We start from the raw sequence: 26,203 nt of genomic DNA, 5'->3' as shown, positions 1-26,203 counted from the left end.
ATTATTATTTCTCAAATGTTTTCGAAAATTAAGCTAACCAACAGAAATAAATAATTATTTAGATTTAATTTTTGCTAATATTTTCCTCTGAGGAGAAGAGCCATTTTTGAAACTCTATGGAATAAGGAACCTTTCACCTTTATTTCGCATTTCTTGTTTTGAATAAAATATTGTAAATTTAATTCTACAATAACTTATGTACACACACACACACACACACACACACACACACACACACACACACACACATACACACATACAGAGTGTCCTTAAAGTCTGGCTACATTATGAAGCCAGACTTTGTGGAAGCATCCTGTAGATTATGTAACCAGACTTTGTGGGCACCCTGTATACACACACACACACACGTGTATATATATATATATATATATATATATATATATATATATATATATATATATATATATATAAAGTAGTGCCTCCGAATAGATCAGGGGGTGCTGTAAATTTCACTGAACTTATGCATACATGGCTTGAAATTTGCATCCTTGTGCAGATATTGACAGTGTGAGACTCTAAAAAAGTAATTCCTGTTATAAACGTGTGCCAGAAGCAGAAATGCATCATTGAATTCTCGGCAAAAATGCGTTGAGAATGGTGGTGACTGTGTAAAAAAATAAATTTTTGAGCCAAAATGCGGCTCGTTTTAATGATACCACTCCCATCTTTTTAGCTCTTTAACATTTTGAGCGAAAAATAGAAGGGTTCACTTCTAGAACGACCCTCGCTTATATATATATATATGCATATATATATATGTGTGTGTGTGTGTGTGTGTGTGTGTGTGTGTGTGTGTGTGTGTGTGTGTGTGTGTGGTAAAAATTTATTTTGGATTGATTATTTTTAAATTAGTTATTTGAAATGATATTGAAATTAGTTGGTTTTAACTTTACAGGTTTCATCATGAATGGTGTCATCAATGTTAACATGTCAACCATTGAAAAGCGTTTTGGACTGACAAGTAGTCAGGCCGGATTGATCGCCAGTATTCATGACATTACAGCCGCTCCTGTAGCGTTGGTGGTAAGCTTCATCGGGTCCGTTGGCTATAAAATGCGTTGGCTTGGCTTCAGTCTTTTCTCGCTAAGCGTCGGTTCGTTTATCATGACCATTCCACATTTTGCAGCCGGCACCTATAATTCTCGCTCAAACGTGACCGATCTCTGCTCTTGTAAGTAAACTAGTTCACATTACTTTTTATAACAACCTGTTTCTTCTTTCTTTCTTGCAACGGACTGGGTGAATAACGTCGTTACTTACGTAAACATATATTAGATTGTGGCCTAACGGTGGTAAGAGAGTAGGTTAACTTGTTAACTATGTAATTTATACAGCACAGCTTAAAGAAATTTAGAATATACAGTTTTGAAACAAGTAAATATAAAATAAATATTTGACACAGAAACAATAACAAACGAAACAATAGCAAACCTCGGCTGATTTCAAACGTCAAAGATGACGAAATTGTTTAGTATCGGTAGAGGTCAAAGTTTTACAGAACAAAAAAAAACTTGCTATGTGGTAACATCAGAGAGTCGTGAGAGTGAATGACGTACGTCCAATCATGTAGCTTGCCAGATAATCTGAAGAGTGAGTTCTGGAAACAGAAGTCAAGCAGTTATAAAAATTGTAGCCCTAAGAGACGATCGGAAACCCGACTCAATCCGATTCGCCGTGCTTGTTTGGAGATCGAAATAATTCCAGAATAAAACGAAATTATCTTAGTGTTACTTGGCATGCATCAACATTGGAAAGATCTTAATTCCAGCGTCTTCAAGTTGAGTGCTGCCAAGCAGGATAAAAAAAAAGTATGCCGGTTTACATATCTTTTTGTAGTCAATGGACGTTTTGTGGATGGGAGGTAGCAACTCGTTTAAATAACTATCTAATGCCTTGTTTATAAAACTGTTACTTGTATATGCTTAAAGACACATCCACACTCTCATGCATATAACGCATTGATACATAGTATGAACATGGCCGCATTTGGTGTCATAAAAAGAACTGTGCGTACATTTATACATACTTGCATTACAAGCATTTATGTTTCACTATACAGATTTTCATGCGCTAATTTCAAAATCAGTATATGTATTTACTTTACTCTTTTTCACCTTAAACAAAGCATATTGCCATTTCCACATAAGAGGCTACTGCTTGGGATCGTGTCTAAGAGGGATCTGTGGAGGGTTGAGCAACGAGATATCTGTTCACATTACCTTTAAACCTCAGTAGATTAGTAAAGTCATGGAAGCAGGAAACATGGAGGGAATTCCAAAGTCTAGCAAACCAGGAGAAGAAACTATTAGAGTAGATGGCTTTCCGATATCTAGAGACCTCAACAGTTAAGGGGTGAGATTTTGCTGCTTGTTAGGTTAGTTGGGAGTATGTACGTCGACGAAGCATACGTGATATGTATTCGTCACTGTGCAGGATTTGTACATGCATATAAACGCACAGCTCGATGGGTATAGAACAATCGACTGTACCAAATTCAAGTCTTTTTTTGAAGACTGCGTAACCGATCTAATAGATACCGTCGTGCCCTGTTGTCGGCGATGCGAATACAAATCCTATTTAACAGCTCGATGATTTTAAGAATTTTAAGTACTTCGAATTTTAGAGACGAAACAATTAGAGTATTTCAAAAAATTAATAATACGCCCGTTTAATAGTTGTATGCCACAAGACAGAATGAATAAAGTATCCACTTAAGTAACATGGCACACCTATTTTAATTGTTTGAACGTGAAAGAAAAAATTCTGCTCATCTTGCTGGTTGTGTTTTCAGGAAAAGGCCACCGTAGTTACTATGAAAATGACAGTAGTCATTCTTGACATGGCTGGGGGAGCTTAGAGTCATGGAAGGTAATTGCCATTATTGCAGTAATATTATCGTTTTATCCAACATGGATTCGAAGGAAGACTGTTGCTACTGAATTGCTGAACAGCAACTAAAAAAAAAAAAACGAGACCCCGAGTATTTGAGTGAGTTTTTGCGGATTAGTCCACCATATAAATTATCTGTCGTATAAAAGACAATTTCCTCGACAATCGTTTATATTAGATGCGCTATTACTATGATGTTTAATTTTTTAAAAATTAATTTCAGTTTTTTCATTACTTCATTGTTGCAAAATAAAAAATATCTTCCATTTACCCTGCAACTAACCATAAGTCTGTGTGGAAACGCCCTCTAGTCATCCTAAAAAGATCCAAATTACCCGAAAACGGAATAGAATAGATACTACACGGACATAGGATTAACAATAGGATTAACGGTTGATTTATTTTTAATTGCAAAAAAAAAAACATTAATCTGTTAATATTTAATCATAATTTCGATTATTTACAAAATTGAAAAAAGAAAAATCCTCAAAATATAAAATAATGAAAAAAAAATTTGATTCGCAAAAATTCGAGAAAATAAATTAATATTTCTAAATTTAAAATTTATATATAAAAACAAGAAATCCGCAACAATGAAACAACAAATTTATAGGTGTATTAATTTTTCTTGTCACCAGTTGCAAAGTCAGTCAAAACTAACGAATAATTATTATTATTATTTAAATCTTGGAAGCTAACTGCTTCAATATAACGTATTTTTTCCAGACATAAATGATACAAGTTCTCATGATTCGGATGATAACTCATCGCAATTTTTGTACGTGTTTCTTGTCGGCCAATTGTTCCATGGAATTGGTGGTGCCATTCTTCACACGCTGGGAATCTCCTGCATTGATGATTGCGTGAAACCAAAAAATGCTCCTATGTGCATGGGTAAGATGATCAGTTTCTTTCGATACTTTTCTCTGTCCGCATATATATATATATATATATATATATATATATATATATATATATATATATATATATATATATATATATAATTTTGGGCTGTTATTTTCCAGGGTAAGGTAACCAGTGAAGTATACCGAGGTTAATACAAGAGTGCTCAAAGTAGAGCAAAGTATATTTTTAATTTGTTTTACATAAGCAGTAATGTGTTGCTACACAGTCATGAGCATATTTCATTACTGATTCCTTTCAATGTAAGCATGAAGAGGTTTCCATTTACTAAATACTAGAAAACCGAAACATGCTCATGACTGTATAGCAACACATTACTGCTTATGTAAAAACAAATTAAAAGTATATATATATATTAACTGAAATACTGAAATGCAGTAGAAATACAGATTGTATAATACTGTGAACATAAAGTCCAAATAAATGATATTATTAATATTTATAAGACGATTCCAAGCAGATAAAGAAAGCTCAGTATGCGAGATAATGCAATAATATAAATAGAAATTCTGAATTAAAGCATGTAGAATTACAACAAAATTTATTGTTTGACAAATGAGTACAAATAATTTTTAAATTGTTTTTCCTTAATCCGGGAAGCATCTACTATCAAAGCTAAAAGGACATCTAAGAAAAAATGTGCTAAGAAAGGAATAGAAGCTAAGTTCTTTTTTACTAACTCAAACGAAAATAAAGCATCTTCGGTCAACTGTATTTGGGCATTTACTTTCTTTTGTGCTTTCAACAGGCTAATGAAATGAAGTTTATGAGCACATTTAGGTATAAACGTTCTATAAAAATTCGCCATGCCAAGAAATTTACGTAACTAGTATAAAAAGGTGGGAGGTGAGGTTCGTTGAATTGAGTCGACTTCGTTGGAAGCGGTCGAATACCATTAGAGTTAATCACATGACCCAAAAATTCGAGAAATTTCTGCCCAAACACGCATTTGTCTGCATTTATGCGTACATTGTGTACTGAGTATTGAGTGAGGTGTTTGACATGATGTTCTTTGTCGCTAGCGACCAACAAATCATCGATATAGGCAAATACAAAATTCAATCCTCCGATAAATTCGTCAATAAATCTTTGAAACGTACTGGCCGAAAACCAGATAGCATAAAAGGAAACTCTAAATTCCAAAGGAAGTAGTTATTGCTGTCTTAGGAATATCCTTTGTATTCATAGTATGCCCGAATGAGATCAATCTTACTAAATATCGTGCAGCCATGAAGATTAGCTGAACAACCTTGGGGGTTTGGGATAAATATCTGTCGGGAACATTGACAATTTATTCGGCGATAGTCTCTAACAGGGCGAAACAGATTTTTACCTTCCTTAATAAATGAAGAGGAGATGCCCATGGACGTTTTGAAGGGTAGATTGACCCGAGTTGGAGCATGTAGTCAAATTCTACCTTAGTCTTTCTAGACGATCAGGTACGAGCTGTCTCACACAAAAGAAAACGGGGGTCCAGTGGTGGTGATGTGGTGAACGGTCGAATGCATCACTTTAGTGGAACTAAACATAGGATCTATTAATTCTGGATAATAAAACAGAACACTATGAAACCGTTCGCCAGTAGAGGCGGGCAACATTTTAGGATCCATAGAGTGTTAGTTGAGGGACGTACAGGAACACACAGAAATGTTGAATTATCCACAAGTTTCTGCTTCCTAACATCAACCAGCAGGTCAAAATGATTTATGAAATCAGCACCAAGAATTGGATAGGGTAGGTTCGCAATTATGAACACCCAGCGGAGTGCTCGGTGAGTTTGAGGTCGAAGATCAATGAAACTTGACCATAGGTGTCTATCGTCGACGCATTCACGACAAGTAGAGAATGTTAGGTTTCTTTAGTTTATTAGAAACCAGACGTAACGACGAAATAGAGCACGAGGATCCTGTGTTCGACACATGATCTTTTTATGAAATGTTCAACACATGATTTTTTATGAAATTTTCGACACATAATCTTTTTATGAAATGTTCAACACATGATTTTTTATGAAATGTTCGACACATAATCTTTTTATGAAATGTTCGACACATGATCTTTTTATGAAATGTTCAACACATGATCTTTTTATGAAATGTTCGACACATAATCTTTTTATGAAATGTTCAACACATGATTTTTTATGAAATGTTCGACACATGATCTTTTTATGAAATGTTCGACACATGATCTTTTTATGAAATGTTCGACACATGATCTTTTTATGAAATGTTCAACACATGATCTTTTTATGAAATGTTCAACACATGATCTTTTTATAAAATGTTCGACACATGATCTTTTTATGAAATGTTCAACACATGATCTTTCTATGAAATGTTCGACACATGATCTTTTTATGAAATGTTCCACACATGATCTTTTTATGAAATGTTCCACACATGATCTTTTACAAAAATTGCACGATTTTCTGAACACGCGACATGACGTGCTCAGATCCTCCGTGATTTGTTTCCCGGGTTAAAAGAGCAGGGTGATCGACGCTGACGAACACTCTCACAGTACTTGAGATGGTAACAGCAAAATCCAATATTATTTGTAATACTCGGCCGAGAATTATTACGACTTCGATTTAATGAGGAACTTGTTTGTCTCGCTACAACACGTCCAACTTTTGTGTTAACGAGTTATAATTCGTCATTAAACGAGATCGATTGCTGTTTAGCCCCAGCAACTGCTACAGTCTGAATTGACCAGGGTTGCTGGCTTTGGTGAGAATTCTAGAATCTTTTCTACAATTGTAGCCAGTTGTTCAGCAGTGTTCTCCTCCAGGTTCGGGACCAGTATAGCCTGAACTTCAGGAGACAAACTTAACAAAATATATTTTTATGATTAATGCGTCTTCTGTCGAGGAGTTCGAACGTTCCTTTAACAGTCTTAGAAACTCTGTAGAGGCGGGGAGGGCTGTCACCTAGGTGCTTGTTTTGTATGAGTGTACGGAATCTGCTTTTCTCTGACACAGTGTTGCGCTTTAATACCTCTGCTTTTAATTCCTCATAAGTAATGCATGGAAGCGGGTTTCTAATTTTTGAAAGAGGAGCAGGCATGCCATAGAACAAAACACATTACTGACTTTGGGGATGAATATTGTATATTTCGAAGAATGTATCTATCTGCACGAGCCACAATTTTGTATCATCAGGTAGTTAATGATTCGAAATTCATTGCCGCTGTTTAGACACAATGAAAATTTATACAATAAACAAATCAATACTATCAATAGATAGAAACAATAAAAGAAATTTTATGGATTATTTCTTCTTTGAAATAAGTAAAAAAAAAAATTTACACACCTTAAAAAATATCTTTGATTTGTGAATAGAACAGGAAGGAAAAATTTTTTAGCAATCTGATCTGAACATTCTTTAAAGAAAATAATTTGAATAAACAAAATTGTTCTGTCCGTTGCAATTACTTCTTTTTAAGAAAAAAAAACAGCTTTCGTATTCACTTGATTTGTGAGAGGAAAACAGATGCGCGTGTGATTGTAATATGCTTGTTGATTATTTTTTGAGTAAGCCGAAATTACGTTGAAACATGTTTGTTGGTTTAAACACGGATTCCTCGGCCTAAAGTGTTTGTTCGTTTGGATATCCATTTGTTGCCGGAGGTTTTAGCTAGTGTGTTTGCTTGTCGGAATCACCATTGTAATAAGTTTGTAGTTGTTCATTGAGACTTTTTGCAAGTTGACGAGTTGAGTGTGTCGTATCGACTAAATGTTTGCGAATCTTCGCGACGAACGAGTATCTAATGAGCTGTGTCTTATTTTTTTGGCAGGAACTCTCGTTGGTTCTCGTAAGCGGGATGCTGCAGCTAAAATTATCGCTCCGCTACAATATATTGCAGGATGTAAGACATTTCACTAACAAAAAACTTATTTGCATGTAACTATGGATACATCCTAGATCAAAACACTGGTATACACTCTCGTATGTCATTATGCTCATGCGAAATTTTCAAGATATGTGTACTGTAATAGAATTGCGGGTGTAGACTGTGACAAACTTTGCGCAAAAATGTTGATATGTATTTAGAAAAAAGTCATAGCCAACATAGTAAAGTGTTCAAACGCATTGATATCCCCAAATTACAAAGTAAGGAAGTACGTGAAACGCTGAAGACCTCATTTGGCATTACCACATTTGATGGAACCTAGGAGCAGTTCCAGTCACAGATCAAAGGAGCTGAAGACAAAATATGGGAATTGGTTTGATGAGAATGATTCTACAATCGCTAATCGTTTCAAAAAGAAAAACAAGGCTCATGAGAGTCGATCTCTTTAAAAATGCATCACTCAGTATAACTCCAACTTTGATGTCATTTTTTCCCTGTTAATTTTTTTTTTTTTTGCCTATCTTAAAAGATTACTGGAGACGGGTCCACACCCCTTAAATTGTAAAGTTTATCAAAAATATTGTATTCATGTTGCTTACCGAGTTGCGGAGAATATATATTCCAAAATTCATACTGATCAGTTTATAAGAAAATACAAAATGTATAACTGTACATCACATAAAAGTAAACATTTACAGAAACGTAATATACACATGTTACTCACTGGATTTTTCGGAATATATATTCGAAAATACATAATGGTCTATTGAGTAGTTTAGGTTATATATATATATATATACATATATATATATATATATATATATATATATATATATTAAATACTAATCAATATTAATCCCTAATTGTGCATAGAACGGATACCATAATATTTATTTCGCTAAACTCTATCGTAGCAAAGGTAAAAACTTCCGAGAAACCTTCTAGAGTAAATGTGATATTTTGGTGATTAATTCCTAGCAATACCTTACCATGCATCGAATAGATATAATAATTAGTTCGCTGCACCTTGTCATAACAAAGAGAATGACTTCGGTACAGATCAGAAAACCTCTGCAGTAAATGTGGTGTTGTAGTGACTAATCTCTTATTCCTTAATAATGTCTAACTTGGTTCGCTGCAACTTATTATAATGAAGGTCCATGCAGTATTTCATCCAGATCGACTCTGTAGTTTTCGAGAAAAAGTGGAATTCGCAGACATTATTATTATTATTATTATTATTATTATTATTAGTGTTGTTGTTATTATTATTATTATTATTATTATTGTTGTTGTTGTTGTTGTTGTTATTATTATTATTATTATTATTATTATTATTATTATTAGCAGCTATTTTTTTATTCGTGTTCACGCCAAACAAGGCATATTGTCAATTGGACCTAAGGGGCAACTATTTGTGACCATATTCAGAGGAGATGAGCGAGATGTTTTATATCACATTGAAAATTATGCGTTTCACTATTGTCATATTTGTGGAATTAGAAATAATTTAGATGATGTAGAATCTGTTCTCCTTGTAAACTCCCCGGATATCTTAGCATTAAGTGAAACTAACGTACACTCCTTAATCCTTAATCCACTCTATCTGTTTTAACACGACAGGCAAAGTACACAATGAATCACGGATCCAACTTTTAGAAGCTCGTACACATATATAGACGCACTAACAAACACAAAGATAAGGGCACACACCTACACAATGCTACCAACTACTCAAATACACACCTATTCACACAATGAACATTTTGATTGTAACTTCTATTCACTCAATTACTTTGCATTAAGCATCTGTTGGACTATGAACCTTTTTATCATTGAAAAATAACGTTTATAGTATTATTTCTTGTAGAAAAATTTTTTCTAATAAACTTTTGTATTTCTCCATTTTTCATTCATAAAACTTTGTTAAGGTTTTAGGTATCTATGATTATCTAGTGACATTTTTTTATTATTCAAATGTTTTGTTTTATTATGCATGTGTGTTCCATATATATCTTTCAATTTTCTTTTTCACTATAACAAAAATTTTGTACCCAAATTCACATTAAATGTCGGTGTGGTTCTTGGCTATACACAAAGGCGTTATCATCGACCAAGATGGCCTCTATTTTATGGGGTCTATAATAAATACAATGTCACTTATTAGTAATGTTGAAAGGTTTTATTGTTTTTATAATTCAATAGCTTGAGTGTTATTTCTTCCGCCCGTCACACCAATAATTTCCTGGGTAAGGTTGACACTGTTGTCCACACTTCCAAACTTCCAAACTTCCAAACTTCTGTATATGTAACGCACCTTCTCTCAACTCCAAACGAACTTCTGCTAATTAACTTATTTCTTCGAAATCCAACTTCAAAATGAACGTCCCTCTAAAAAATTAACCTTCTTTTATCTCCAACCAGGAGCATCTCATTTGCATATCGGGTGGTCACATTGCAGGCATATAAAGAGATAAGGCAGCCATTTTTGTTTCTTTCTTCTTCATTCATTTCATTCTACGACCGACCCGTTGAATTATGCACACGTGCTAGTTAGGTAAGTCGCACGTTTCCCTACGGTTTTTTTTTATTATTATTAATTGATTACCGCTTTTCAAGGCCCGAGAACCACTCAGAGATAAAGGTTACAGAGATTTTTGGTTGAGTGATAAACGCCACCTTGAGAGGATTTAAAACCATGGGTGGAATGGAAAGAAGATTACTTAAGAAGATTTAATTATTATGGCTGACAGAACAAGAGCATGCTACTTCCATGGATTAAATAAATGGGTTCCGTGTAGATTCTCGAGTTCAACAGAAAGATTCCCAAATTCGATAATATACATCTGAAGAAGGTCGTATGTTACATCGACCTAAACGGTGTGGAAATAACTCTTAAAATGAGAACAGTAGTCTAAAGAATCCAAATGATACAAATCTTGAATCCAAATCTCAAAATTTCAAAAACAGAAATTTCTTTGTTGTGATTGTTGTAGCGAAGGCAAGTTCTCGCTGTGAATGTTTTATAGGAGACCAAAAAATTAGAGTGAACAAATCTTGATAAAAAATACTCTTCGATTATTTTGTCTTTATTGAACTCGACGTGCTTGAAATCGCGATGTTTGTGGCGGCCGCGCACTCGAGCAATGATACTAATTCGATACTGGTCTGCACCCCCTTATTATACACCGGCCATTTAAGAGAGACGTACACTTCGAATCCTTTTTAATTGGTTTAATTCTGAATATAGTTACTATATTTAATCGCATTCATTTTGTTTTCTTAATCTTCAGGGCTGATGCTCTGTTTTGGTACTTTGGGGCCAGCGTTTGGATTCTTTGTTGGCGGACAATTTCTGAATATATACGTGGATATCAACACCACTGACCAGTAAGTGCCTAATCACTTGAAAAACAGGATAGGACGTATATACTGACCGTACGTAAGGTTCAAGGCTACTGCGTTGAAAGTAGGTCAGGGTTTGCTTTCTTTTAACTTTCTCTTTTTGTTTTTCAGTTATTATTATTATTATTATTAAAAAAAAAACTTTCTAACTGAAATTAGCATTTAAAAATTGAATTCACTGTTAAACGAGGAATGGTCTTTCACATATTTGGATGTTTTATGTCTCTGTTTTGTGTACATTTTTCTGACCAAAAGCAACATCGGCAGAGGAGTTAAAAAAACAAACAAAAAAAAGTAAGCTTTTCTAACTGAAATTATTATTATTATTATTATTATTATTATTATTATTATTATTATTAGTGTTCTTCTACTTATTATTATTTTTTTTTATTATCATTATCATTATTAGTATCATTATTATCATTATCATTATTAGTATCATTATCATTATTATTGTTATTATTATTTTAAAAAAATTTTTACTTTATTGGTTATTACTATTATCACTAATATTATTACTAGTAGTAGTAGTAGCAGTGGTGGTGGTGGTGGTTGTAATGGTGGTATGTTTTTATTATTTTTTATTATTACTGTAGATGTAATGGTAGGTGTTGTTTTTTGCTGTCATTGCTATTGTTGTTTTTGCTGTTAATATTATTGCTACCGATATTAGTGTTGCCATTATCATTGTAGATTTTATTTCTATTGTTGTTGGTGGTGGTAATGGGAATAGTGGTGCTGATGGAGGAAAAAGGTCGAAAGGGGATCTTTGACCTTGATGGGGAACCCTCCTATAGATAATGTCTCGATAAAACTATCGGTGGTGGTGTAAGCTTAAATTCACTAACCCCATTTATGGGAGAATGTCAAATCAAAATATTGAAAATAACGACGTGAATGAGGCTAGAACATCTTGTGATGGTCTCACGTCAGGTAGGTGTCCCACTGGTCAACAAGGTGGGTCCTGTCGTCATCATACAACTGTTCGAAATTCTGGGGGTGTAGCTGGATATAAGGGCAGTGAGAATTGCCAGAGAGGGTACCAAGACACGAAGGGAGTTGGAACAGGAAATGTAAAAAAAAAACATGGACGGATGAGGAAAGAAGAGTCCTGTGGGAATACTTTGTAAGAAGTGGAAGTACCAAATCTGGTGGATATATCCGAAAAGTGAAGGAAGAATGGGAAGCGAGAAGAGGGGGACCTAGATGTGTCGCGAGTTTGGTATCCCAGTTAAAACAAATTAAATATAACAACCTACTTTCAGTGATTGCAAGAGAAGAGATTGAATGGGTGGTTAGGAATTAAATGAATAACGAAAGTAAAATTGATGAAACTAGCTCTGATGAAAGAGCTGAGAGAGTGGAAGTGCAGAAGGGAAATGTAAACGATGATGGGAGGCGGACACCTGAGGAGGTATGGAATCTTATGGTTAGGGGAAGTAATGAGAAAGAGTTTGAAGGATCTAAGGCAGATGAGATCATTGACTCTGAGACAATGGAGTCAGTGAAAGGAGCAGATGTATGGAGAAGTGGTGATGAAGTTCGAACTTTGACTTCTGTAGAAAAAGAAGTACTTCAGAAGTTAAGAGAGGTTCTTCTTAGAGACGATATCATAGAGATTCCAAGTGTGAAGAGTAGTGATAGGCGGAAGGTGAAAAACGAGGTCAAAATAATTCAAGAAGTAATTCACATCATAAGAAAGAACATATCGATTACGGAACTTAACAGGCTTCTATATGCAGCGTCATACGTTATTGCGAATCGTCTTGGCTTATTACAGAAGAAAAAGATAAAAATGAAGGATAGAAGGCCACACTGTATTAAACGGTGGCAGAAAGACATTATTAGAATGGAAAAAAATAAGAAAAGGAGTTAAACTAGGACAGAAAGCTAAGGACGAGCTTGAAAGGAGGTATAGATTGCTGGAAAAGGGAACGATGAACGTTCTAACAATGTTGAACGAGAGGTCCACACTGGTAGTATTAAAATTAGGAACTTTGTCGGAAAAAGTGTTGCATTTCGGCAGAACAACCTTTTCCAGAACAATCATTCTCAGCTGTATAAAGAATTAAATGGTAGTAAACAGGCGGGAAATAACACTCCAAATGCAAAAGATGCAAGGAAGTTCTGGAGTGTGATTTGGTTCGTCTAAGGGTGATATAAGGAGAAGGCTAGCTGGTTGGGAAAGGTCAGAACATCTAGAGAGTAATGGTGTTTTTCCTGACAAACAAAAGGGTGCCGGAAAGGCTAGAGAGGTACTAAAGAGCAACTACTAATTGATAAAGCAATAATGCAGGATGCGAAGAAGAAGAGAAATCTGAACGTAGCATGGATCGATTACAGAAAGGCTTATGACATGGTTCCTCATTCATGGATACGTGAAATACTATTGATGATGAAAGTTGCTGCGAATATGGTAGAGCTTTTAGAGACAAGTATGGCTCAATGGAAAACGGTACTGACAGGAAACAGAGAGGAGATGGGGAAGGTTGGCATTAAACGTTGGATATTTCAAGAAGATTCGTTATCACCACTTCTTTTTGTAATAATAATGATGCCACTGAGCATCCTCTTGAAGGGAGAAAAACTGGGGTACAACTTTGGATCTGGTGACAGACGCCTCAACTATCTACTGTTTATGGATGATTTGAAAATATTCTGTAGAAATGAAAAGGAAATGGAGAGGATGGTAGAATTTGTGGGGACATACTCAGAAGACACTGTGATGGAGTTTGGGATTAGTAAATGTGCGGTGCTGGTGATGAAAAGATTAGTAAAGGTTCATTCGAATGGAATAGTTCTGCCAAATGGAGAAATCATGGAAGAAATAGAAGATACAGGATATAAGTATTTGGGAGTGCTGGAAGGTGTAGGCATCATGAAGAGAGAAATGAAAGAAAAAGTCAGGAAGGAGTACCTTAGAAGAGTGAAACTAATTGCAAAGTTGAAATTGTATGGAGGAAACCTAATGAAAGTAGTGAATGCATAGGCAGTCAGTGTTTTGACATACAGTGCGGGAATTTTAGAATGATTTGACCAGGATTTGCATATCATGGATATCAAAACAAGAAAAGTTTTAGCAATGTTTGGTATATTTCACATTCGAAGTAGCGTAGCAAGGCTGTATCAAAAGAGGAAAGATGGTGGGAGAGGATTGAAAAGTGTAAAAGATTGTGTTAGAACCGAGGAGATGTCGTTGAAGGAGCATGTGGTTAGAAGTGAGGAGTGGATGCTTAAAGTTGTGGCAAATGAAGTGGAGGTATGTGAGACCAAGGCTGATTATGTGAAACGTATGGATAGAGAAAGGGCAGAGGAACTGGCAAGGAAGAAAATGCATGGGAGGTTCTTCCAGGATATAGCAGAAGTGGCTGATGAAAGATCATGGCAATGACTTAGAGCTGGGTATCTGGCTAAGAGTACTGGAGCTTTTGTTTGTGCAGCACTAGAGCAGCCATTCGGAACACGATTGTTAAAAAAAGTGGTTCTAGGAGAGGAAATTGCTGCAGAATATCGGATTTGTGGTAAGACCTCAGAGTCAATTGCGCACCTTGCAGCAGTGTGTAGTGGACTGGCCAAGAGAGAGTACCGCAAAAGACACGATCGCATAGGACTCTGGATATATTGGGAGGTGTGTAAGAGGGTTGGGGTGAAGTGTGCTGGAAAATAGTTTGAGGAGGTGCCTAATGAAGTGAGAACAAGTGATGATGGCAAGGTAGAGGTATGGTAGGACATAAGTGTCATAACGACCAAGCAATTGGAACATAATCGTCCGGATTTGGTCGTCATTGTCACGGTCTCAAAAAACTGGCAGATTGTAGACTTCTCAGTACCTTGGGACAGGAATGTGAGAGAGAAGGAGAATGAGAAGTGGAGCAATTATGCTCCATTGGCCTTGATAAGGCGTATACTCGGGGTTAAAACACAATTAATCTCGGTCGTAGTTGATACACAAGGAGTAGTATCAAGTCATCTGGAAGGACAATTGAAAAAAACTACAAATCCCCGATGTTTTAGGTGGCCTTCAAACCTCTGCAATTATAGGTACCACCAACGTCCTTCGGAAAAACCTTGATCTTTGAAGCTCCTGGTTTGAAGTCGGGATTAAGGGAAATCCTCTGGAAATGAATCCCATCCCTTTCCAGAGAAACGTTCATAAACGAAATCAGAATTATTATTATTATTATTATTATTATTATTATTATTATTATTAATAATAATAATAATAATAACAATAATAATAATAACAATAATAATAACATAATAATAATGACAATAATAATAATAACATAACAATAATAATAATAACAATAATAATAATAACAATAATAATAATAACAATAATAATATCATAATAATAATAACAATAATAATAATAACATAATAATAATAATAATATGTTGTTATTATTATTATGTTGTTATTATTATTATTATTATTATTATTATTATTATTATTGTTGTTGTTATTATTATTATTGTTGTTATTAATAATAATAATAATAACAATAATAATAATAATAACAATAATAATAATAACATAATAAAAATAACAATAATAATAATAACATAACAATAATAATAATAACAACATAATAATAATAATAACAATAATATAATAATAACATAATAATAATAACAATAATAATAATAACATAACAATAATAATAATAACAATAGTAATAATAACAATAATAATAATAACATAATAATAATAATAACAATAATAATAAAAACATAACAATAATATTAATAATGATAATAATAATAATAACAATTATAATAATAACATAACAATAATAATAATATGTTGCTATTATTATTATGTTGTTGTTATTATTATTATTGTTGTTGTGGTTATTAATGTTGTTGTTATTATTATTATTATTATTATTCATTGTGTACACATGTTTCAAAAATTTTAATTTCTTATCACGTGACAATTTTATGATATCCTTTTTTTTCTTTTTTCTTGTTTACTCTTCTTTACAACCTAAACAAAGCTTACTGGCTCTTGTACGTACGTGGGTCCATGCATAAAGAGGCATTCTGTAAGGAGTTTATGTTCGCATTACACTTTAACTTTTGTATCTTAGCACATTCAGAGAAGCAGAAAAGAGGAACGGAATACCAAAATTCTTGAGGATAACACTTCTCGACTTCTAGAGAACTCTGCATTGAAAGGTAGAAATTTGACGCTTTTTATGTTGCTTAGGATATTTATATGAAAGAGTCAAATTGCTATGAATTTCTCAGAACATATTCCATTAAAATACATGTATAACATTCACAGGGATGCAACATCGCATCAATGGTATGCAGCATTTGAAGATTCTTTTTTGGATTCCTATTTATGTGAATGATATACTACTTATGGCTACAAATGATACTAAATCTAAAGCCGCAAATATCAAATTATTTATATTAATGAAGGAACGATTTCCATATTTTTCCTCGATTCCGACACAATTAGCGATTTTTATTCCAGTTCTTTTAAAATCTTGAAATATTTTGCTATGGAGTTTTCTATTTTCGGATTACCATGCAATATGCGCATATATTTTCACAAATGTCAAAAATAAACGTGGAGGGGTGATCTATAGATTTTATTTTCATTACTGGTGGAACTTATTGCGGTGTCAAAGGTTTCATTTGGGAAATTATTTTTATTTTATCATTAGAGCCAGTAATAGGAAACTGCTTAAAAGTACACCACACGAAACAAAAACAATAAAAAGAATCGTTTTTGAAATCGAAAAATAAGAACATTTTTTTCCGACTATAATACCCAAAAAGTTCTGATTTCCTGATTCTCGGTTCCTGATTCCGATTCCACCTAATCATTCCAAAACTAATTTATATACAAACTATGAAAAAATTAGGACTAAAGTTGAGATCAGATAAGGAATTAAAGTCACAAACCTTTTAGTTATGACGCTTAGCCACATCTAAAATACATATGAACGATATAGGAAAAAATTATGATTCGATATGTTAATCTCAACGCAAATTATCCCCTTTTTGTAAAAATTCTTATAATAAATACATTTTTAAGAGATAAATGCATAAAATAACGCTTTGCCAAAGCAGTTCTTATATTAACACTACGATAGGGCATAATAAATAATAAGAATTATAAAAAAAATTAAATAAAAAAATTAAATTAACACTACGATAGGGCATAATAAATAGTAAGAATCATAAAAAAATAAAATAAAAAAATTAAATAAAAACGAAAAATTGTGGTTTAATCCCCCGTTTAAACTCGATCGAGAATCGAGAATTGTCCATATGTTTCTTAATCATTTAAACGAGTATTTTCCTGGGAATAACACTCTCCATAAAATATTTGATTAAAATAATGTTAAACTTATCTATAGTCGTACAAATAATTTAGAAATAATAACGAGCCATAACAGACAGATCTTAAGCCGTAATAATAATAGAACAACACTCACGATACTAAGAATGGCATAATAGTTTTAAAAGTACCGTGCATAAAAAGATATTATTCAACCTGTACTATTTAACAAAGTGCATGTCCTTAAGACATATACGGCATAATTCCGTTAACACACTAGGTCTCCCTCAGATCACTAAATTTAAGCAACGATGGGTACCAGATGGGTTTCCATTTGGAAAGTCTACGTGCTGTATATACCGCGCCGAATGGTAGAAATTCCCGGGTTGGTATCTGGGGGCGCGTTTAATTCACTGGGAGAAATGCACCCCCAAATAAACTCGCCTGGCGAGTGGGCGGCAAGGTGGCACGCCACGAAATAATACACCGGCAACTGAACCTGCAATTAGAGCATATGTTTACCGCAGCGAATAGTGTCATCTCAATGAATATATTTCGTTAAATGATAACTTTTCATTTTCATTGATCCTTTCTAGATATATGATTAATGTTAAAGTTTCAGGCTGGAACTGGAAAATAAATTTGACGTACTCTACGCGTATATTGAAGATGACTCCGGAATGGACCAAGGGTACTGAAGTGCCCAATCAGTACGGCAAATTCATCTGCCAGTTCCCGCCTTAAAACGATGTTGATTTTTCATATATTTAATGTTTAATTTCTAAAATTAATTAATTATAATTCTATTATTGTTTCATTTTCATTTATATATATATACTCGTGCTGATCAAAAAAAAATAGAACATATGTATAAAACTGTAAAATCATTCCGTTTAGGATAATTTTCGACTTGTAAATTGTACAGGCGAGATATCTTATATGTAAATAACAATTGCAACTATTTTTAATAATTTGAGGAGGTGCATATGGCAGACAATGAGTACTTTATGGTCACATTAGAAAAGTCAACGTTTCAATTTAATAGAACATTTTGTTGTTGAGTAATCTAAAAAAACTAACTAAAAAACTAAAAAAAAAAAATGCAAATATTGTTTTGTAGAGGCCCAACCAGTTACCCCCCTTAAGCATCATGATAGTAGCATGGACTCCTCTTGGAAAGACACCAATGAGGGTGACTTCCCCTAAGCCTGGTTACAAGTTGAAATATTGGAGGCCGCCATTTGCTTTTTGCCAAGTCAGAAAAAAGAAGCTCTCGCTCTACGCGAGCTTTACATGTTTAAAAAGATTTTGAAAGCGATTTAATAATACTTTGTCATTATGGGTCGCTCTAAAGACATATCGATGCCTGAGAAGCAGCGTATCTTTGATTTACGGGCAGAAGGAAAGACGCACATGGAAATCGCAATCAAGGTAGGACGTTCAAGATCGGTGGTGACCAAAGTGCTCCGGAAAGGTGCTGAGGGTGTTTCTAACAGCAATCGCAAGAAATGCGGACAAAAGAAAGGCACCACTGAAAGACAAGAGCGGGTACTGGACAAGGTGGCAAAGAAAAGTCGATTCCAATCAACAAGTCACATCACTGAAGCGTGGAAACAGGCTTCTGGTGCTGACGTTTTGAGAAGCACAACTTACGGAAGGCTCCGGCAACTGGGATACCGAAATCGTATAGCTGCCACCAAACCGCTCCTTAACAAGAAGCAGATGTTGAAGAGGCTGCGATAGGCAACTGCTCACCAAACCTGGACTGATGACGAATGGCGGCGTGTGATCTTTTCAGATGAGTCTCGATTTTTTATCTCCTTCGGCGACCAAGGGCCACGTGTTTGGCGAAGAACCACGGAACAGTATAACCAAGAATGCGTTAAGAAGTCTGTGAAGTTCCTGCAGTCTTGCATGGTTTGGAGCTGTATGAGTGCTAAAGGTGTTGGTAATCTATGCTTCATCAAAGGAACTGTAAACGCAAAAGTGTACCAATATATACTGGAAGCTAATTTACTGCCAGTGTTGGATAACCAGTTTGACAGGGAGGCTACAGACATCATTTTTCAACATAACTTGGCACCGGCACACTCTGCCAAGACCACATCTTCCTGGTTGTGAAAACGATCAATCCCTGTTCTTGAATGGCCGGCAAACTCGCCAGATTTGAACGTTATTGAAGCCTTATGGGACCAGATGAAGAGGAAGCTCCGAAAAGAAAAACCTACTACACTTGCAGCCATGAAGATTGCAATCCAGAACACATGGGATACAGTGTCTACACATGATTGCGAGAAGTTTGTTGATTCCAATTGATGCTGTTATCAAGGCAAAAGGTGCTGCTACTAAATATTGATTAATTTTATTTGTGTTAATAAACAAAACTATTTTGTTTACTTACCTGCATTGTTCTATTATTTTGAAACACGAAATATTCAAAAACTGACATTGCAATTGATATGAAAAAAAATTATGTCGTAAAACAACTATTTCAGTTAGTTTAGCATGATAGGGATATTTTAGCACCAATTACATCTCACAGATCGTCCACAATAAGAATTTAGCGCCAAAAAACATGATGTTCTATTTTTTAAACCAGCACAAGTATATATATATATATATATATATATATATATATATATATATATATATATATATATATATATATATATATATATATATATAAAATAAGATAAAAATTATAACACGGAAATTACATAATTGTCGATGCAATAATTTATTTCAACCTTATGGTATTTTCAAGCATCTAAATCAGACAATTACATTTTTGATACTGAAAAAGAAAAGAAAAATCGTGCTTCGACCCTCAAAAAACCAAAGGTGGTGGTAGTAGCAATCCACTTAATACATTTATAGAGAGGGTGGTAGGGAATTAAAAAAAATAAAAATTAAAAATTAAAAATTAAAAATAACAAATAAAAAAATTAGATTAGACACTTATAAGCGGCAGCTCGATGTAACCATAGATACACACACACACACACACACACTCACACACACACACACACGCAACACATACACATACACACACACACGCCTCTAAGATGTACGTTCTGACATGTAAATGCCTTGACACGCGTTTACTAACCTAGGAAGGGGGGGGGCGAAAGTATACGGATATATAGTGAAAGAAATAGAACAGCGCGTAATGGAAAAAAGAAGAAAAAAAAGAGGAAGAAAAGAAGAGGATACAGTGATTGAGTCATGGAAAGTAGGTCTATTAAAAGATAAATAAATTAATAAAAAATATAACTAAAAAAATAAATAAATAAAAATAAGAAAATAAAAATAAAAAGAATATTATATATAAAGTTTTAAAACTATCTGTATGTTATTATGTAAAAATTGATATTATCTTATAATTCATTTAAATATTTTATATGTGATATAATACTATGAATTTAAAAATTGAGTCTATATATTTAATATTTTATATATTTTCATGTAAATAATTTTATTGGTGATTATAGCGGTCGTTGTAATTAATATTTCAATTCTTAATTGATTAAGAAGTGGGAAAATGTAATATTGATCGCCCCCAATTCGATAGGACGTATCTAGTTTCGGTTAATATATACTTTTATTCCCTCCGTACAACAAAATTATTCTCATGCACGCATAAAGAAATAAGTAAAATAATTAAATTTTTGTGTTGATTTGTATCAAATCTAATAATATCTAGTTTTAGTATTTGGTCTTTTTGACTTAACTCAGTTTAATAACTAATGTATTATCTGCAGAGAAAAATTATTATCTTAAGGCTATCTCATTTATTTATAAGTAATTTGGACAAGCCAGGTACTTCGGGGAAAATATATATATATATATATATATATATACATATATATATATATATATATATATATATATATATACATATATACATATATATATACATATATATATGCCTAGCTTAGATTTCGGACAACAAATCGTAAAGTAGTTATTATCGAGTATATACCGGACAACACTATAATTGCCGGTGGGGTGGGGTAGGATTGTTTATCGTAATTAATCTAGTGGTGTTAGATTCGGTGTCTTTACCATTATAGAATTCTCTGTTCGTCGGATCTAGAGTTATTGGTTATTTTAAATTTACATTTATGTCTACATCTGGCCATCAGTTCATCTCGTTTGTTTAGGAGATTACTGTGTTGGTACTTCAGGATTCTTATTTTTTCCTCAAGGCATAAACTGCATCTCTGCCTAAAGCCGTTTGGAACGTCCGAATGACATAGGATTGACCATGAAATCACTGGGGATCGATTCTCATTTTTTAATAACCACCATTGTTTAGCTAACTCGGTTTTATTCTTAAGTTCTGGGTTATTGAAAGAATGTTTGTGGTCATAAAAACGTTGTTTCCAGCTTCCGGCGGAGATACCGAAGTAAACTTTTTTGTCCCTGTTATTATCTTCTGGGTGGATAGTGGCCTTATAAACCACGCACTCAACTTTACAATTACCGTCCAGTGGGCAGTTATTTTTCACTTGGCAGTTACATTTGTCTACTGTCGCCTTATTTCTATTAGAGTTGTTTAATATTTTATTATTATGAGTGCTAATTATTCTGTCCATGTTTTTAGTGCACGAGTAACTTATTTTAATTGTTTTTCTATTAAATATCTTCCTAAGTGGATTATTTATGGTAAAATGTTTATCTATTAGGTTCAAAAATACTTTCCCTATGTTTATGTTGGATAGTTGACAGTAAGGGGGATTAAACCATATTATTTTCCGGCCTCTGTTCTTAGATTTATTTTTGTTTTTATTTTCCTTCTTAATATATGTGAGTTTTTCACTGTATCCGCTTATCTCTAGTGCTCTATTGTATAATTTTTTATTTGCTTCAAAAATTTCTTTGTTAGCCGAAAGTTTATTAATCCTAGTGTTAATCGTTTTAGGTATTTGTTTAATTATGCAACTTGGATGGTTAGATCTAGTATTAATATAAGAAGGTGTGTTATTATCTTTATTGAACGGCTTGTATATCCCCTTTCTTAAGTCTAGAGTTATGTCTAGATAATTAACTTCTTTACAATTTGGGGTAATATCTATTTTAAATCCTAGGTATTTGAAGGCTCTTACTAATTTTTTATGTATTTTCGATACCATGAATTGAAATATTAATTACAACGACCGCTATAATCACCAATAAAATTATTTACATGAAAATATATAAAATATTAAATATATAGACTCAATTTTTAAATTCATAGTATTATATCACATATAAAATATTTAAATGAATTATAAGATAATATCAATTTTTACATAATAACATACAGATAGTTTTAAAACTTTATATATAATATTCTTTTTATTTTTATTTTCTTATTTTTATTTATTTATTTTTTTAGTTATATTTTTTATTAATTTATTTATCTTTTAATAGACCTACTTTCCATGACTCAATCACTGTATCCTCTTCTTTTCTTCCTCTTTTTTTTCTTCTTTTTTCCATTACGCGCTGTTCTATTTCTTTCACTATATATCCGTATACTTTCGCCCCCCCCCCTTCCTAGGTTAGTAAACGCGTGTCAAGGCATTTACATGTCAGAACGTACATCTTAGAGGCGTGTGTGTGTGTATGTGTATGTGTTGCGTGTGTGTGTGTGTGTGTGAGTGTGTGTGTGTGTGTGTGTATCTATGGTTACATCGAGCTGCCGCTTATAAGTGTCTAATCTAATTTTTTTATTTGTTATTTTTAATTTTTAATTTTTAATTTTTATTTTTTTTTAATTCCCTACCACCCTCTCTATAAATGTATTAAGTGGATTGCTACTACCACCACCTTTGGTTTTTTGAGGGTCGAAGCACGATTTTTCTTTTCTTTTTCAGTATCAAAAATGTAATTGTCTGATTTAGATGCTTGAAAATACCATAAGGTTGAAATAAATTATTGCATCGACAATTATGTAATTTCCGTGTTATAATTTTTATCTTATTGCTCTGTTTACCACATTGAGCTCTCATACCCGGATTTCCTCTGGATTTATTCCATTATAACACTATATATATATATATATATATATATATATATATATATATATATATATATATATATATATATATATATATATCGATTTGTTAAATGTTTTATCGTTTTTATTTTTATTTAGGATGCCTGACATCACTGACCCTCAATGGGTAGGAGCCTGGTGGATATCGTTTCTCATATCAGGAACGATAACGTTACTGATTGCTCCGATTATGTTTACCTATGCAAGAGAACTGCCAGGTATATTCTTCATTTGCATCAACATTATTTAATTAAAACACACACAGGAGAAAAACCACGTTTTAATTTACATTTTGGTAAATTAGAGAAAAAGAAGAAAAAGATTGTTACTGTGGTGTTATTTGATATATATCAAATGTTGTTTCGTAAATTTTGAAATGAGGATTGATTATTTATATTATTTGGATTCTTCCGACTACTGATCTCATGTAGAGTGCTATTTTTACAACGCTTCAGCCGATGTAATCTCCGACCTTCCTCAGATTTATTTTGTCGCATTTGGGAATCTTTCTGTCGAACTCGGTAATCCTTCTCAATTTTGGGACCTGTGGTGTATAATGTTGTGGTAGGATCTATCTAATTAGCATACGTCGAGTGTCAACTATATAAATATGGTTGGTACCGTACAGACGGGAGAGACCCAACAAGAGATTCGGCGAGAGACTCAGAGAGACACGAGATCGAGAGTCGACGACCATCCAGCTGACACCTTCTCCAAGGACGGTCTCCCCATGACTATTCCAATGAACGCTATGTAAATATTTTATATACTTTCTTGCTTTCAATATATTTGTTGTACTTTGTGTTGTAGTTATTTATTCCATATGTTCAGTCGAGTTTCAACATATAGGATAAGGTAATTGGTAAAAGAAAGTTGTAAATTACACTTTTCTAGAGGTTGAAGGTTTAATCCTCAGCGTGAACGGCACTCAAAAAAATACATTTGCGAATTAGCTAGGATTGCTACCCAGGCGTAGCTGACGGAACGAGAGCATGTTACTCTCTCTCTGATTGAAGTCCAAAGTCCGCATAATTTCCCGAGTTCGACAGAAAAATTCATCGGTTTGACAAGATGCACCTGAAGAATGTCGGAGGTTACATCTACCGGAATGCTGTGAAAATAATCCGAATAAACAAAATGTTATTTTTATATTATCTTTTTTTGATATTCAAAGTTGATGGATATAACGGAATATAGTTACGATACATCGAAACGTCGATTAATCAACTAAAACAAGTATATATTTCTGAGTACTTATAAATAGTTACTTCTTGGTGTTTTTCGTTTTTATCATGATACAGTAAAACATACTTAAGAACTAAAAAACGTGTTTAATTGTTAAAGCAAAACTTTGTTAGATGCTGCGATAAAAGTGAAGTTAATATTTTTACGAAATTATACTCTCGTGCTGTCATCTAAATTATTGGTCTATAAGAATGCATGTACGTGATAAAATTTGTCATTTGAATTCTATGATAATTCAAGCCGAGCGTATTCATTTGAAACGTTATATATCATCAATAAATCAGCTTAAATAACTGTTTATAAAATAAGCATATAAATTTAGCAAACACATAGCTGTGTTTTGATATTTTCAGTTTACTATATGTTCGGCGTTTCAAAGTTTTCTGTTAAATAAGCTTGGTCTTAATATGAGTATAAAAATTTATGCGTTTATTCATATACGTGTATGTATGTATGTATGTATGTATGTATGTATGTATGTATGTATGTATGTATTATGTATGTATGTGTTAGGTCATGTCATATGCCACTGGTACCATGTAACTCAGTACTACCTGCCTCATGGTCGGATCACCGGCGACTAAACTGGTTCCCCCACCAGACTTGTTTGGTGAGGAGGGCGGCTAGTCTCCCTGAAGGATTAAAAACAAGACCTTACAAAAGGCGAATTAACCCTTTTTCGGGGTCCACGACCAACTAGCACCGTGTATATTCGTGTATGTATGTATGTATGTATGTATGTATGTATGTATGTATGTATATATGTGTTGGGGTGGAGAGGGCTACCGTAAGCCGTGGTGAAGGCAACCTTTCTAGGAGAAGCAAATCTCTGATTTAAAAAACATAAAGCGGGAGCCCAGTACCCGCATTAAGCTAGTCTGTAGTTTAATTTGTTGCTGGCTATCTTGCTCTTGCTTGTTGCTGGATCTCAACATTTTGAACCGAGAGAGAGACTTAACTGTCGTACAAAGCTAAGACTCTGTAACATCATCTTTGTATAGATACTCCCTCAGGCATTTGAGCCCATGGCAGTGTCCGAGGGAGTGGTACTCGTCTGGCAAGACGTTTCAATCATCATGTATGCATGTATGATCGGAAAGGGAACGTGCAAGAAGGGCGCCAAATTCGTCTGGAGTGTGAGGCGTGCGGAAGAGCAGAGCTGGGCTGATAAGCTACCAGACGACTCATCAGCGCAATGGGCCACAAAGCAGTCTTGCGTTGCCAGATCTAACGTGTGTCAACTGCGGGCAGACGTGCAAGACTGCAGGCGATTTGAAACGGCATATGAATGTTCACCGTCAAGCACGTCCTGTTAGTGGCGCTCATGTCTGCACCATGTGTGCCAAAGAACGCCAGAGTTTGGCTGGGCTTAAAAGCCACTTTTGTGCAACTCACCGCTGATCTGTATTCATGTTTCAGTTTTCTAACGCTATATCAAGTAATGATAATATTCGAGAACGAATTTGCTGCCATCGTGTATGTATGTATGTATGTATGTATGTATGTATGTATGTATGTATATGT

General features: G+C 33.8%; 1 protein-coding gene and 1 long non-coding RNA gene across 3 annotated transcripts in view; one reads left to right on the top strand and one right to left on the bottom strand.

Moving 5' to 3' along the window:
• LOC145243878 (uncharacterized) overlaps positions 1–26,203 on the bottom strand; it is a 313,790-nt gene that overhangs the window by 214,292 nt on the left and 73,295 nt on the right. The window lies entirely within an intron of this gene.
• LOC145243875 (solute carrier organic anion transporter family member 4C1-like) overlaps positions 1–26,203 on the top strand; it is a 164,709-nt gene that overhangs the window by 77,258 nt on the left and 61,248 nt on the right. For both annotated transcript variants that reach the window (XM_080106948.1, XM_080106947.1), the window contains 4 exons: positions 917–1,192; positions 3,637–3,804; positions 10,983–11,079; positions 23,534–23,652. In XM_080106948.1, the coding sequence (XP_079963074.1) occupies positions 925–1,192; positions 3,637–3,804; positions 10,983–11,079; positions 23,534–23,652 (652 nt within the window). In that variant the 5' untranslated portion in view covers positions 917–924. The remainder of the gene's footprint in view (positions 1–916; positions 1,193–3,636; positions 3,805–10,982; positions 11,080–23,533; positions 23,653–26,203) is intronic.

The sequence above is a fragment of the Euprymna scolopes genome, chromosome 22 (genome assembly GCF_053919585.1).
Source record: "Euprymna scolopes isolate OS-2025 chromosome 22, ASM5391958v1, whole genome shotgun sequence".
Lineage (NCBI taxonomy): Eukaryota > Metazoa > Mollusca > Cephalopoda > Sepiida > Sepiolidae > Euprymna > Euprymna scolopes.
Note: the sequence above shows the minus strand (reverse complement) of the source record. Positions and strands in the feature narration are given on the sequence as shown.